The sequence below is a fragment of the Pipistrellus kuhlii genome, unplaced genomic scaffold, assembly GCF_014108245.1.
Source record: "Pipistrellus kuhlii isolate mPipKuh1 unplaced genomic scaffold, mPipKuh1.p scaffold_m20_p_18, whole genome shotgun sequence".
Classification (NCBI taxonomy): domain Eukaryota; kingdom Metazoa; phylum Chordata; class Mammalia; order Chiroptera; family Vespertilionidae; genus Pipistrellus; species Pipistrellus kuhlii.
In genome coordinates, this window is record NW_023425493.1 from 24,339,188 (window position 1) to 24,354,140 (window position 14,953).

General features: G+C 50.3%; 1 protein-coding gene across 2 annotated transcripts in view; it reads left to right on the forward strand.

The window, feature by feature from the left end:
- Positions 1-825: 825 nt before the first annotated feature.
- IQGAP3 (IQ motif containing GTPase activating protein 3) overlaps positions 826-14,953 on the forward strand; it is a 34,236-nt gene continuing 20,108 nt past the window's right edge. The window contains exons 1-14 of one of the 2 annotated variants that reach the window (XM_036441979.2): positions 826-934; positions 4,179-4,266; positions 5,599-5,755; positions 6,378-6,455; positions 7,069-7,145; positions 7,841-7,908; positions 7,999-8,112; positions 8,317-8,495; positions 8,973-9,051; positions 9,530-9,693; positions 10,685-10,772; positions 11,670-11,833; positions 13,185-13,342; positions 14,811-14,932. In XM_036441979.2, the coding sequence (XP_036297872.1) occupies positions 898-934; positions 4,179-4,266; positions 5,599-5,755; positions 6,378-6,455; positions 7,069-7,145; positions 7,841-7,908; positions 7,999-8,112; positions 8,317-8,495; positions 8,973-9,051; positions 9,530-9,693; positions 10,685-10,772; positions 11,670-11,833; positions 13,185-13,342; positions 14,811-14,932 (1,573 nt within the window). In that variant the 5' untranslated portion in view covers positions 826-897. Of the gene's footprint in view, positions 935-4,122; positions 4,267-5,598; positions 5,756-6,377; positions 6,456-7,068; positions 7,146-7,840; positions 7,909-7,998; positions 8,113-8,316; positions 8,496-8,972; positions 9,052-9,529; positions 9,694-10,684; positions 10,773-11,669; positions 11,834-13,184; positions 13,343-14,810; positions 14,933-14,953 lie in introns of both variants that reach the window. The other variant, XM_045583268.1, reaches the window with a different exon arrangement.

The window sequence follows — 14,953 nt, forward strand, 5'->3', positions numbered from 1 at the left end:
CAAAACATTTTTTCAGTATAGTTGTAGTTATAATTGTTTTTATTTGTTCAGACCCTTATTTTCTCTCACCTGTGCTGTTGCAATAAACTCCCAATTGGTCTCAGTCCCTAGCCTCACTTCTCTTCAAGCCTCTGCTGTAAATCTTGGTAAAACGTAAATCTGGCTCTGAGCTATGTCGACAGTGTTTTTTGGCACATGACTGCTCCCCAGACCATGGTGCCCAGGCCTGCAGGGTCTGGTTCTGTGCCTCTCTCTCCTGGCTTCCTTCCTGCATCTTCCTGGCTGAGCTCTGTTCTCCTATAAAACTGAACCGATTTTAATTTCCTGAACTCACCTCCTTGCTTTTGCACATGCTGTTTCTATTGACTGAAATTCCTCAGTCTCTTAAATCCTTGTTAACTTTTCAACCCAAATCAGCTGTCACCTCCAGGAAGTCTTCCTCTCCTTCACGGCTCTTCATTACAGCATCTCTTATCCTTTGGGTATCACTGACCTCTAATTTATTTGACTCTATGTTTGTCACTCATTCCAGAACAGCAACCTTCGTCAGGGCATTTCCTGTGCTTCCTTATCTGTGCACCCACACCACCCAAGCAGGTCATCAAGTTAGCGGGATCAAAAAATACAATAGGAAGCGGAGCGAGGTTCATGGACATACTGGGATGAAATAATAAAGGCGAGGGCAAGGGTAGGGGCTACTTAAGATGGTTTAGCAACTAAGGAGCCCTGGAGGAACAGCAACCCAGGTATCACTTGGAGGGGAGCACAAGGGCGGCGCGCCTCTAAACTACAAATCCCAGTGTTCCCTGCGCGCATACCGGAAGTGCCCGTGGGACTTGGTGACGGTGAGGTGCTGTGGCGGCGCGGCGGGAGATTCAAACCTGGAGAAGGAAAAACATGGAAGGGAGAGGCGCGGGCCCTGGCCGGGCGGTCTGTGAGTGTCAGCAGTGGCCGAGGAGGGCCCCGCGGCGGTGTGCCCCCTCGGGGACGCCGTGGCTCTGGGAGAGGTTGGGGCGGGGCTGGGCGCGGGGTCTCCCAGTCTAAGGCCGGCGGGGCTGAGTTCAGTGGGGAGGAAGCCCTGAGTCCGGACTCCCGCGGGCAGGAATGAAGCCCTGAGCAGCAAAACTTCCCGATTTCTGTGCTTACAGAGGGTTTTCTCCCTTATTCCCAAGTTCTAGGGCTCCTACATCTTGAGGAAATGTAGGTAGGTGGTCTGGATGACACCTTACAATTCAGCAGTTACTGATTGCTGCGCTGTTTGTGAGGCGCTGCTAAGGGACTGGACGCTGGAGGGGTGGGGGTGAAGGGGGAGAGGTGAGGGAGACTAGTTTTGCCACCCTAAAATATGCCTTTTGGGATATTGGTTTTAAGCTAGTTATTAAGAAACACAAGACTCAGAAAGAACCTATGACCCTCTCTCCTTACCCACTTGAAGAATTCCGAAAAACTTGGTTAATATATAAGCTAATGGTGATAGAGAAATCCAGTTAAGCCTATTTGTTGAATTCCCTGTGTGTACCCTTGTTTCTGTGTGGCCCAGCAAGAATTTGTTTACCACATGTTTGCTCTTTTTCATCTACCCGTGACTTACCTAATTTCTGTTTGCAATCCCAGACATATAAGCCACTACTGCCCCATGCCTTCTTAGGCCTCATATTCTTATGGCATGTACATCCATAAGAAACCTCTCCTGTTAATCTGTCTCGTGTTAATTTGATTATTAGCCCAGCCAGAAGGACTTAGAAAGTGGGAGGAAAGTTGTTGTTTTTTTTCCCTATAGGGGCTCCTTGATTTTTTGAAGCCTTTTCCAGACAATGCCTCTCAAACTTCAGGGTGTCAGAACTATCTGGGAAGCTTGTTTAAAACGCAAACTCATGAGCCCTATCCCAGAGCTTTAGCACCAGTACATCTGGACAGTTAGTCCATGAACCACACTTTCAAAAACACTGTTTTAGAAAGAGACTGGGATGAGAAGGATGGGGCAGCAGAAAGGTTTCCAGCAGACCTGAATAAAAGGCAGCAGTTCCTTCTTCCTCTCCATTGGGATTAAAAAACCAAAGCCCATGTCCACCGATCTGTTGAAGGAAAGCTAGCTCCAGACATGAGTAGGGCAGGAAGACTGATACATATTTATTTAGACTGTGTATACAAAGCCCTGCCCATGTCTCATAGTCCTCGATTCATAACTCTGAGATGATATCATTCACTTACTGGTTTATTTTCCATGCTTAGCAACCAACACTTATTCCTTATACACCCCATTGAAGGAACTGATGGATTTCCTGCAGTTGGCTGGTGCTTTCAAATTCGAACATGTGTGTGTGTTTTAACTTGCTTAACTGCCAATTCAAATAAGCCCTGCCCCTCTCCCGAATAATTGCAGGATATACAATATAGAGAAGAAATATGGTAAAGAGTGGGAATGACATTAGGTGCTGAATCAAAGACAGATTGAGTCCAGCAGGTGTGGCTCGGTGGTTGAGCTTTGACCTGTGAAGCAGGAAGTCACTGTTTGACAGTTTGATTCCTGGTCAGGGAAAATGCCTGGTGGTTTCTGTCTTGGTCCAAGTGGGGGGTGGGGGGCGGGGAGGAGGCAACCAATCAATGATTCTCATTGTTGATGTATCTGTTTCCCTCTCCCTCTCTGGAATCAGTAAAAAAAAAAAAAAATATATATATATATATATATGTATATATGTATATATATATATATGTGTGTGTGTGTGTGTGTGTGTGTGTGTGTGTGTGTGTGTATATATATATATATTGACGAGGAATGGGAACAACACTGATACAGGTCAGATCCCCCTCATACAGGGTTCAATATATATATTTATTTATTTTTTACTAGAGGCCTAGTGCATGAAATTCATGCACTTGGGGGGGGCCCTCAGCCTAGATTGTGAGAGGGTACAGGCCAGGCTGAGGGATTTCACTGGTGCATGATGGGGGCCAAGGAAGAACACGGGAGGTTAGTTAGTTGGGGAGGAACTACGGGAGGACTCTAGGACGAGTCTGGCCCCTCTTGACCAGACCCCAGCTAACCTACCGGTCAGAGTGTCTGCCCTCTGGTGGTCAGTACATGTCATAGCGAGCAGTTGAATGGCCTTAGCATATCATTAGTATATTATGCTTTGATTGGTTGAGTGGCCGACCAGATTACTGGACACTTAGCATATTAAGCTTTTATTATGTAGGATATAATGAAAAGACATATCTAATTTTGTATGGTCTTCTCTAAGGAGACCAGAGGGATGGGGGAGAGAAGGAAGGAGAAGGATAAAGGCAGACTATGAATGCTGTCTCTTTTAAGGGAGCCCCTATTCTTGAGTTTAGGGGTCAGAGTATTGTCTGCATTTTATTTAGCTTGGAGATTATTTCCTCCTCAAGTGACCTGTACCAAAAAGGAGAATAAAGATACCTTTGGGATCTTTTAAAATTCTTTGTCCTTCCACTTAATCCCAAGTGAATGGCCTTTTTCACGTGTTTCTCTCCATTGAAATGCCTCTTTGCCCTTTTCACCTGTTCATTAAGATTCTACTCAAAGGTAGAATCCTTTGCTTCTTCTGCTGCCTGTATAAACTATACATGGACTATAATCACATATTAGGCTGAAGTTTTTTTACTTACATGTGTTCTGTTCTAATAATTATATTTGTATTCTTGAGAGTAGTGGTCCCCTAGCCTAGTGACTGACGTCTAGGAGGCATTGACTGAATGAGTGAATGAATGGCCGTTGCATGATGAGCCCAGTGGGTTCTGTTAACCTAGCCTCAGGAAGAGTACTTAAGGAGGTTGACACAAGACAGTTCTTGGAGAACTGAGAATTAATTAGGGGAAAAATAAGAGGCTAATTTGCCAGCCAAGGAGAGATCTGGATATCCCAGCTGGGAGGTCCTGAGAGAAGGTCCATGTAGACCCAGGAAGGAGGAGGTTAGAAAGATTGACGAGGAATGGGAACAACACTGATACAGGTCAGATCCCCCTCATACAGGGTTCAAAGGCCACCCTTCCGCAGGGTGCTGACTAGAAGAGCTTTCCTGGATGGGAGCAGAAGATTGGAGTTGGGTTGTCCTGGGAGATGGGAAACATGTTTGGGAGATGCTTCTGGTCTCTGAGCAGAGCTGCCATGGCCTCTGTGTGATGCTCCCTTCGTTGGCCTTCCCTGCCCTCCTCAGATGAGCGCCTCACCGCTGAGGAGATGGACGAGCAGAGGCGGCAGAACGTTGCCTATCAGTACCTGTGCCGGCTGGAGGAAGCCAAGCGGTGAGCAGAGGGACTGCCTCTTCCTGGTCTCCCTTTCCTACCCTGCCCACCCCAGGTACCTGCCCCCAAAGCAAACGCAAAAAGACAAGAGTCCATTCTGTGGGAAAGGGAGAGTTGAAAAAGCATCTTTAAAAAAAAGTCTTTATTATTTTTGACTTTATAGTTTTCAGTTCACAGTAAAACTGAGAGGAAGATACAGAGATTTCCCATATACCTCTGCCTCCACACATGCCCCATTGTCAACATCCCCCACAAGAGTGGTGCATTTGTTACAATTGATGATTGATGCAGCTAAACTGACACATCGTTATCACCCAGAAGACCCATTAGGACTTACTGTTGGTGTTCTGTGTTCTGTGGGTTTGGACAAATGTTTAATGGCAGTGTATCCACCGTTACTACCAGGTATCATACAGAATTCTTTCACTGCCTTAAAAGTCCTCTGTGTTCCACCTATTTGCCTCTCCCTCCTCTTTAACCCCTAGTAACCACTGATCATTTTATTGTTTCCATAGTTTTGCCTTTTCCAGAATGTCATGTTCTCGTAATCATATAGTATGAAGCCTTTTCAGATTGGCATCTTTTATTTAGTAACTAGGGGCCTGGTGCATGACATTTGTGCATGGGTATGGTCCCTAGGCCTGACCTGCGATCGGGCCATCTTCCCCAGCTGCCTGCTGCTGGCCCTGCCCTACGCCACCACCCACTCCCAGTTCCCCATTCGGGCAATTGGGCAATAGGAGCCTGACAGGCAGGGGGAAGGGACCAAGAGGTTGGCCGTTCCTGCCCACTCGCCAGCTCCACCCCTGCCATGGGTTCCCCTGTGTTGGGGTGACTGGTGGGGCGGGGGCCATGGCCTGGCACTGCCCGCATTCCCCGCCACCCGCCCCTGGTTCCCTGTTCGCCATTGGGCGATCAGGGCCTGCCGGCCAGAGGGACAGACCGAGAGGTCTCATAGTAACTGGTCGAGCAGTCGTTCTGGTGGTTCCACCGCCAATTTTCATATCACCCTTTTGTTATATAGGATGTGCATTTAAGATTCCTCCGTGTCTTTTCATGACTTGATATCTCATTTCTTATTATCAGTGAGTAATGCTCCATTGTCTGGATGTACCAGTTTATTGATCCATTCCCCTATTGGTTGCTTTCAAGTTTGGACACTTATGATTAAAACTGTTATAAACATCCGTGCGCAGGCTTTTATGTGGACATAAGTTTCAACTGCTTTGGGCAAATATCAAGGAGCATGACTGCTGGGCCATATGGAAAGAGTATGAATGGGGTGGCTGCCAGGGCGGGTGAGAAGGTGCTCCCGCGCTCTTGTGCTCTCAGCTGGATGGAGGCCTGCCTGAAGGAGGAGCTGCCTCCCCCGGTGGAGCTGGAGGAGAACCTCCGGAACGGAGTGCTGCTGGCCAAGCTGGGCCACCGTTTTGCACCCTCCGTGGTTCCCTTGAAGAAGATCTACGATATGGAGCAGCTGCGGTACCAGGTGAGGAACAGAGGTCTCTACCTTTATCTTCTTCCCCTCAAGTTGCTCCTCCTCAAAGCTGTGAGAGTAGAGTGACCATATAACTTATTGTCCAAACCTGGATACTTTTGAGTATGAAAAGAGTGCTCCTAATGGGACAACAGGTATCAGTTGACGTTTCCCAGTCAGGCAGTGTATGGTATCTTTAGCAAGGGACACTTGATAGGCGGGCTTTGAGATACCCCCTAGCATGAGAATTTCCAAAAAGACTTTTCTACCTACAGTTTGTGTACAGTCCGAGGTTGGTGGACTTTGCCACCTGAAGGTACTTCCTGGGCACAGTGCTCCTTCCCATGCCCTGGCCAGCCCAACCTGCCTCCTTCCCATCCCAGTTCTGCACTCGCCTTTTCTAGGAAGCCTTACAAGATTGTTAATCCCATCTGTGTGCCATCCTTCTCAAATATCCCTCTGGGTCACCCATTGCTGGTGATTCCTGTTGCTGTGTGTTTCTCTGTGTGGGAAGATGGGGCAGGACCTCTGGCTCCTCCAGCCACTTGAATTTCCAGGCTGTGGTCTGAGCTCTGCTCATAGGGGACTCTGACAACGGTGGAAATGGATTCTCTTCTCTTTTGTTCCCTTTCAGGCAACTGGCTTGCATTTCCGTCACACAGACAACATCAATTTTTGGCTCTCTGCAATAGCCCACATCGGTCTGCCTTCGGTAACACTGGGCCTCAAGATTGGGGTTCATCTTTACTATTCACCAGTGCACGCGCGCGCGCCCCCCCCCCCCCCCCCAACACCATGCATATCCATTTTATCTCCCTGGGGCCCTTTAGCCTTCATTTCCATGTGTTTTCTATTTAAAATATATTTTTATTGATTTCAGAGAGGAAGGGAGAAGAGAGATAGAAACATTAATGATGAGAGAATCACTGATGGGCTGCCTCCTTTGCACCCCCTTTTGGGGATCGAGCCCACAACCTGGGCATGCACCCTGATCAGGAATCCAACTGTGGTCTCCTGGTTCATAGGTTGATGCTCAACCACTGAGTCATGTTGGCCAGTCTCCATGTGTTTTCTAAGCTAACTTAATCTAAGACTTTAAGTTCTTGGGGCTGTGTGTCTGTGACTGGGTCTTGGCGTAGTATGTGTCACTGTAGCCTTTTACACTGGGCTGGCTGTTGGTGGTTGGGGGAACTGACCTAGAAGGCCCAGGCAACAAGGAGCACACGCCCAGGTTGGAGAGGAAGAGCCATTCGTCAGCCCCCTCTCTCCATATCTGGTGGTGCTCAAAGGTGCCCTGTGTCAGTAACTGCTAGTTTCCCCTCCAGACATTCTTCCCAGAGACCACAGACATCTATGACAAGAAGAACATGCCCCGAGTGGTCTACTGCATCCATGCACTCAGGTGAGAGACCCCAGACTTCTATCAACCTGGTTGCTCTAGGTGGATGCAGCCAACAACTGACAGCAGCAAATGCTGTAGCAGGAAGGATGGAGGGTAGACCATGGGGAGCACATCCCAGGAGAGGAAGGTTTTAGATCTGTGTGTTTGTGTTTAGATGTGTGTGCATGTTTGTGGGACACTTATGCATGACCTGTCTGGGTAAAGGAAAAGAGCATCCAGGGAGAGGCCTTCAGCTGGTGACACGTGACCCATCAAGAGCAATTTGGTGTGAATGGTGAAGGCTGTTTGGTTCTGTATACAGCTGCCATCAGCAGCCAGTTGGCTAAATCATAGAACGTGATTGACCAGTGCCTGTGTCCCGCCTGTCATCACTTCCTGGCTTAATTTCCAATGTCCTTTCAAGCCTCTGTATCTTAAATCTCTTCTTTATGCTCTTCCCCCTCTCCATCTCCAACCTGTGACCCGCTGTTGCTATCTGCCCTTACCTGTAAAGCCTTCCCAATCCCCAGATCTCCACAGCATCTTGTTACTCTTTTATAGCACTTACCTTGGGCTGACTTCCAACAATCTCTTTCTGTGGATTGGGGATGACTTGAGGGCAAGCATTGAGAGGTCTTCATCTCCAGGTCTCCTGCAAGCCCATGTGGGCAGCATGTCAAAATGAATAGGTTCCAATGCTTTCCATTCTTTCCCAGTCTATTCCTCTTCCGGCTGGGATTGGCCCCTCAGATCCATGATCTATACGGGAAAGTGAAATTCACAGGTAAGCCCAGTTTCTTCCCAACCACCACGGTTCTGGGCCGGCTCCTGGGGGTTCTGGGCCTGAAGAAGGACACCTGTGGTATCATTGCAGCTGAGGAACTCAGCAACATGGCCTCTGAACTTGCCAAATACGGCCTTCAGCTGCCTGCCTTCAGCAAAATCGGGGGCATCCTGGCCAACGAGCTCTCAGTGGATGAGGCTGCAGGTAGGGACTGGGCTGGGCTCGGCTAAGGGTAGGCTCGGTGAGAATGGGAGGACTCTGAGCCTCGTAGCTCTCGGGTGGATTTAGGATACCTCTCATCCTGGTTTGCCTGGCCTTTGTGGATGGAAAAGGGATGATGTCAGAGTAGCTTGCAGCTGGGCTGAGTGTGTTCTGACCTCCTGACCTTGATTCCGTCCCCCCTACCAGTCCATGCAGCTGTTCTTGCTATCAATGAGGCAGTGGAGCGAGGGGTGGTCGAGGACACCCTGGCTGCCTTACAGAATCCCTGTGCTCTGCTGGAGAACCTTCGAGAGCCTTTGGCAGTCATCTACCAGGAGCTGCTGGCCCAGGCCAAGATGGAGAAGGCTGCCAATGCCAGGAACTGCGTAAGGAGGAACCTTGGAATGCAGGGGCTAAGAAGCTGGGTGGCTTAGAAAACCTGAGTGAAACCAGGACTCCTGTGTGTTCTGTTTCTACGTTCCAGAGTTGCTTAGAGAAACAAATTTGTCAGTTATTTTAGAGAAATAGGAGAGGAACTCGGGAGAATAATGAGAATTCAAAAGATAAGGTAGGAAAAGAGGTTCTGGGGGAGAGAGGGGAGATGGAGCTTCAGTGAGGGCTGAGAGAGACTCTGGAATGTAGAATGGAATGAGATTGGGCTGGGGATTCCAAAGGTTGGTTTGACTTAACTGTGTCAGTGCCAGAGGGTTGGACCCCACAATTTCCCCAGATTCCTCCCTACTAGGTTGACTTTTGGCCTTGGGAAGGCCTCCAGAAGAAGAAATAGGTATAGACAGGGAGGAAGGAGAAGGGGAAATTGGAATCGGCTTTCCCAGGTTCCCCTTGCAGTGTTGTATTTGCAGAATGATGGAGAAAGCCAGGACATCTATGACTGCTACCTAACTCAGGCGGAAATCCAGGGCAACATCAACCATGTCAATGGTAAGAGAGATAGGCCGGGAGGGCCAAAGGGGAAAGCTCTCAGGGTGAGCTCCTGCATCGGGAGGTGTGGGATAGTTCTCAGGCCAGAAGGCCCCATGGCCTCACTGGGACCAACTCTCATCTCAGGGAAAGATCAGAGTCAAGGCAGTGTGTGCTCTACTTTACCGCCATCAATATCTGTCAAGGGGGCTCATGTTGGAATGAAGATTCATAGAGAGGACCATGGGGTCTTTCCAGGAGGGGATGTGGAACATGGATGGGGAGGAGATCAGGGCAGGAGGGGTGGGCTCAAGGTCTGGGGTAGGGACATGTGCAGATCAAGCTGCAGAATTTGGGCTGGATTAGTTGGGCCCAGGAACTCAAGGAGCAGGAGGGCGGGTAACTGGGCCAGGGGAAGAGGGCAGACTTCTAGGGCTGGGCTGGGGATGGTGGCAGGGGGCTTCCCCACACTGTCCATTATGGAGTCTTGTCTTTTCAGTCCACGGGGCTCTGGAAGTTGTTGATGATGCCCTGGAACGGCAGAGCCCTGAGGCCTTACTTGAGGCCCTTCAAGACCCTGTCCTGGCCCTGCGAGGGGTGAGGAGAGAGTTTGCAGACTGGTACCTGGACCAGCTGAGCTCAGACAGAGAGCAGAAAGCACAGGTCAGGCTCCGTCTGTCACCTGCTCCTTCCTCTGACTGTAGGGTGGGGAGGGCCTCATACTTAGGTATCCCCTCTGTCAAGTCTTTGTATCCAGTAAGTGCTGACGACATGTTTAAGTCACCCCAAAGCTTAATGGACTAGCCCCGTGGTCGGCAAACTGCAGCTCGTGAGCCACATGCGACTCTGGCCCCTTGAGTGTGGCTCTTCCACAAAATATCATGACCTGGGCAAGTCTGTTTTGAAGAAGTAGCATTAGAAGAAGTTTAAGTTTAAAAAATTTTGCTCTCAAAAGAAATTTCAGCCAAAACCGATTTGGCTCAATGGATAGAGCGTCGGTCTGTGGACTGAAAGATCCCGGGTTCGATTCCGGTCAAGGGCATGTACCTTGGTTGCGGGCACATCCCCAGTAGGGGTGTGCAGGAGGCAGCTGATCGATGTCTCTCTCTCATCGATGTTTATAACTCTCTATCCCTCTCTCTTCCTCTCTGCAAAAAATCAATAAAATATATATTTTTAAAAAAAGTAGAAGAAGAAGAAATGATATATATAGTATACTTCTCTTAAAAAAAAAAGAAATTTCATTTGTTGTACTGTTGATATTTGGCTCTGTTGACTAATGAGTTTGCCGACCACTGGATTAGCCTGATCAGGTTCTGTTCTCTGATAATCTCCAAGTGACTGGGGGACCTAGCAGCAGTTCAATAGGTAATGTTAGGCTCCCCGACTGCTGAATTGGGACCTTAGTTTAGTACTCTCATTGTCAATGCTGTTGACTTTTCTCCCTGGCACTATTTATATTTGTGCTGCCTGTGTTGTTATTTCGGATGTTTGCTGGGTAATAGGTTGCCAGGGGTTAGAGATGGGTTAATACGGACAGGCGGTGGCATGGACGGTGGCTGACTGGGTGGGTCTAGGAGCTCATGCTGACAGCTCCTAAAGCGTGCTCATTGCTCCTGGAGGGCTCTTTCTACTGCTTCTCTTCCTCTTCCAGGAGCTGGGCCTGGTGGAGCTTCTGGAAAAGGAGGAGATTCAAGCTGGTGTGGCTGCTGCCAACATGAAGGGCGATCAAGAACAAGCCAGTGAGTCCTCTCCAGGCTGAGGTCTGGCCCGGATGTATCACAGGCTCTTGGAAGAGAATCTCACCCTCTGCCAGTTTCTGTAGCGCGGGGCAGACTGCTGCCTGGTGTTCCATCCTGGCAAGGCACTTCTCTCTTCTCCCACATAGTGTGCCCTATTTCTGGTGCTGGGAGGGACACTAAGATACGTTCAGTAAGGCCTTTGACCTAGTGGCAGTACTGCACCAGGCTGTCCTCCCAGGGGAGGCAACCTTCCAGGCATGTCCCCTTCATTTTGATGGTTTCAACTTGCTATCGTTCCTTTGCCTCCTGACATGTAGTGATCTCCCTGATGCAGTGACAGCAATGCACTGTGCTTGTTTTTGTATCCTTCTTTCTCCCCAGTGGCTTGTGTGCTCCTTGATGCCAGCGCCCATAAGTCCCGGTGTTTCAAAGCTAAAACTACACTGATGCACCATGCCTCCTTTTCTGCTTACTCCTGCCCTTTACTGCCCAGATGGCTCCACCTTGGAGCTGGTTTTTTATTCCTCTGTTTTGTCATACAGATTTGACCCACCCTGAACCCTTTGACTGACTCATTTTCGTCATGCTCGTAGCCTCCTTAGTGTTATGCTCACCACCTAAAGCACTCACCCCTGCATGGCAACCACTCCGTGTTACCTGCTGAGCCACTCAGCTTCTAGTCCTCACACATTGCTTCTTCCAGAGCCTCTTCTTAAAGTGACCCACCCCCATTCCTCCTGAACCTTTGGAAACACATTTTGAACCGAGCAGAATAGGTCTCAAGAGTAGCTACAAAGCCATTACCGCTCGGAGGTCCCCAACAGACCCTAATTGGCCAGGAGAGGTGACACGGCTCCGAATGGCCAGCCCGTGCAGCTCTCTTGTTCCTCCCTGCAGTGCTCCGGGCTGTGCGGAGGATCAACAAAGCCATCCAGAAGGGGGTGGCAGCTGACACCGTGAAGGAGCTGATGTGCCCTGAAGCCCAGCTTCCTCCCGTGTATGCCTTTGCCTCGGCAATGTACCAGCAGGAGCTGGCCGTGCTCCAGCGGCAGCAGCAGGGGGTAAGCCCCAGAAATGTGGGGATCAGGCAGTCAGCCCAGAGCACCCTCTGAGGGTCCCTCAGGGGCTAGTAGAGATTAGGGGAGGAAGGAGGGTGACCAGGCTTGCCCCCTGAGTATAGTAAAATAGTTATACCGAGCAAAAACTGTTTTACACACTCGTATATTCCTTCAAAGAAACCTATAAGGTAAGTATTATTTCCATTTAGAGATGAGGAAACTGAGGTGCAGAGGTTAAGTACCTTGCCCAACATAGATGTGACTGGCGATGCAGAACGAATGCTAAGCTGAATGTGCTGGCAGCCGGTGCTTTGAACAGTTCTGCTGCCCCACTTCACCCCCGTCCATACCGCTGCTCTGACAGTGGGGTGACGGGGCCCTTCCTCAGGGTGACGGGCTCTTCGCAGTGTGTTAGCGGGTCTAGGCACAGACACAGGGAGGGAAGAGTAGGTGATGTAAGTGGAATAGGACTTCAGACCAGGGAAATGGAGAGAGCAGAGCTAGTAAGTCTGGGAAGGCTTCCTGGCCGAGAGGAAGAGAATCACACGTGCGCGCGCTCGCCCCCTACCCCCCCAGGCTTTTATAGAGCATCGCCTCCAGGCTTGACTCAGGAAGGGCACAGCCTCAGCACAGGAGATTACAGTGATGCAAACATAGTGACTAAGGTTGCGGACTTTCAAGCCAGGCTGACTGACTTCCATGTAGCTCTGCTACTTCCATCCTCGTGACCATATAGTAAATGGGACAGTGATATATTTCATGAGTTAATATGTGCTTAGGAATGAACATGGCATGTAAGCATTAGCTGCTATTATTATTATTATTATTATTATTCACGATATTCTGTCTGTAGAGGACAGGAGGGGTGTTCCAGACAGAGGGAAGAGCATAAGCAGATGTTTAAAAAGGAGGCGGACTGGGCAGGGAAGTGGGCCGGGGCCTTTGGGGGGTGGGGTACAGGGTGGCGGTGCCCACCATGTCGTCCTGTCTGAGTGCCCGGGTCTCAGTGCAGTTCTCCGTGTGTAGGAGGGACCCGAACGGAGCTGGTAGAGCTCATGGGTTGAGTGTGGGCTCTGGAATCGGGCAGATGGGTTAACTCACATTGCTAGATTATGGGCTCATCTGTGAAGTGGGGATATTAATGATACCTACCTCATGGCTTGTTATGAAAATTAAATGATAATATGTGTGAAATACTTACACATTGAGCACACAGTCAGCATTCTCGGCTATTAAGTAGGAGTGTTAGTGAATGGGGTGTGGGATAGAGACTGGGAGATGGCAGAGTCTTGGGGGCAGGATGGCAGGTGGGCCCTGGCATCCACCCCTCCCCTCCCCCGCCTCCCCGTTGTAGGAGCTGGGCCAGGAGGAGCTCTTCGTGGCTGTGGAGATGCTCTCCGCCGTGGTCCTGATTAACCAGGCCCTGGGGGCCAGGGACGCCAGCGGCGTCTGGAGCAGCCTGGTGAGCCCTGCCATGGGCCTGGCCGAGGTGGAAGGCGAGAATGCTCGGCGGTGAGAGGGGGTCAGCCCCGTGTTGAGAGGGAGGGGAGGCAGGGGATGTGGGACTAGCCTTCGGCGTGATGGCCTGTTCTCCCAGGAGTGGTGGGGCACAGTCATCCCCCTCCTCCACTTAGTCACTCTTGCGTCGCAAAGATTTGAGTTCCTGCTGGTGTGCCAGGCTGGGAAGCCACAGTGAACGAAACGAAGTTTGCTCTCCTCAGATTTACATGTTAGTAGGGGAGACAGATAAAAAACAAACCCATCAGATGATTGCAAGAGAGAGCTGTGGTGAGAATGAAACAGGACACGGGGGGTAAGGGGGGGATGTGGGAGGGCAGTTTGTCTGCTTCACAGTGTGGTTATGGGAGGCCCCTTTGGTAAGGGGGTCATCCCCCCTGAGAGGGACCCACAGGGCATAAGTGAGGCTATGGGGCACAGGCCCTAGAAGTGTGCTTGGTGTATCCGGAGCACAGCAGGAAGCCACCTGGCAGAGCAGAGCGAGCACAGGGGAATGGTGGGAGATGGAGCCGCAGAGGCCCACTCAGCAGAAGTGGCTCAGGGGTTGAGCATCAACCTATGAACCAGGAGGTCACAGTTCAATTCCCAGCTCGATCCCCAGTGCGGGGTGTGCAGGAGGCAGCCGATCAATGATCATCTCTCATCATTGATGTTTCTATCACTCTCTCCCTCTCCCCTCCTCTCTGAAATCAATAAAAATATATTAAAAATAAATAAAAAAAAATATCAAATAAAAAATAGCAGAGGCCAGACAACTAGCTGTGGCTTTCACTTCAGTGAGGAAGGAAGGCAGAGGAGGGTTTGAACGAGGAGGGAGGCGATTTGGATCCTCTGGCTGCTGTGCTGAGAATGGACTGCAGGTTGGAAGGGGAGAAGCCGGGAGACCTGTTAGACATCTGTTGGAGTGATCCAGGCAGAGGCGATGGAGGCTTGGCCTAGGCCAGTAGCAGGGGAAGTGGTGAAAAGGAATCAGATTTGATATATACATTGACAGTTGAACTGCATATGTAGTGGGTATGGGATGTGAGAGAGAGTGGATCCATATGACTCCCAGATTTTTGGCCTGTGCGGCTGAAGTGGATAATTTCTGAGAGGGAAGGACTGTGGGAAGCACAGGTTGAGCAGGGGGATCAGGAGGTCAGGTGTGAGCTGGGGGATTTGAGGTGCTCATCAGGCATTCACATGGACATGCCAAGGGGGCAGCTAGGGCTTATGGGGAGTGAGGAGAATCTGGTGCTTCAAGCCATGAGATGAGATGAGGTCACCAAGGGAGAAAGGAGAGCTCGAGGCTGAGGATACTCCAGTGTTGAGAGGTCACGGAGGGACCAGCAGAGGAGGCTGAGAGTAGCCAGTGAAGAGAGAAGAGAACCAGGAGGCTGATATCCTGGAGGCCAGGAGGGAAGTCGGTCGGGAGTCCCCCTGATTCTGGCTGATGGTGCCCTTGTTGCTCGCCTGCTGCCAGTTACTTTGATGCGCTGGTGAAGCTGCGGCAGGAGCGTGGGGCGAACGGGGCCTTCTTGAGCTGGAATGACTTGCAGGCCACTGTGAGCCAGGTCAACGCCCAGGTCCAGGAAGAGACCGATCGTAAGTGGAGCCTGGGGCAGG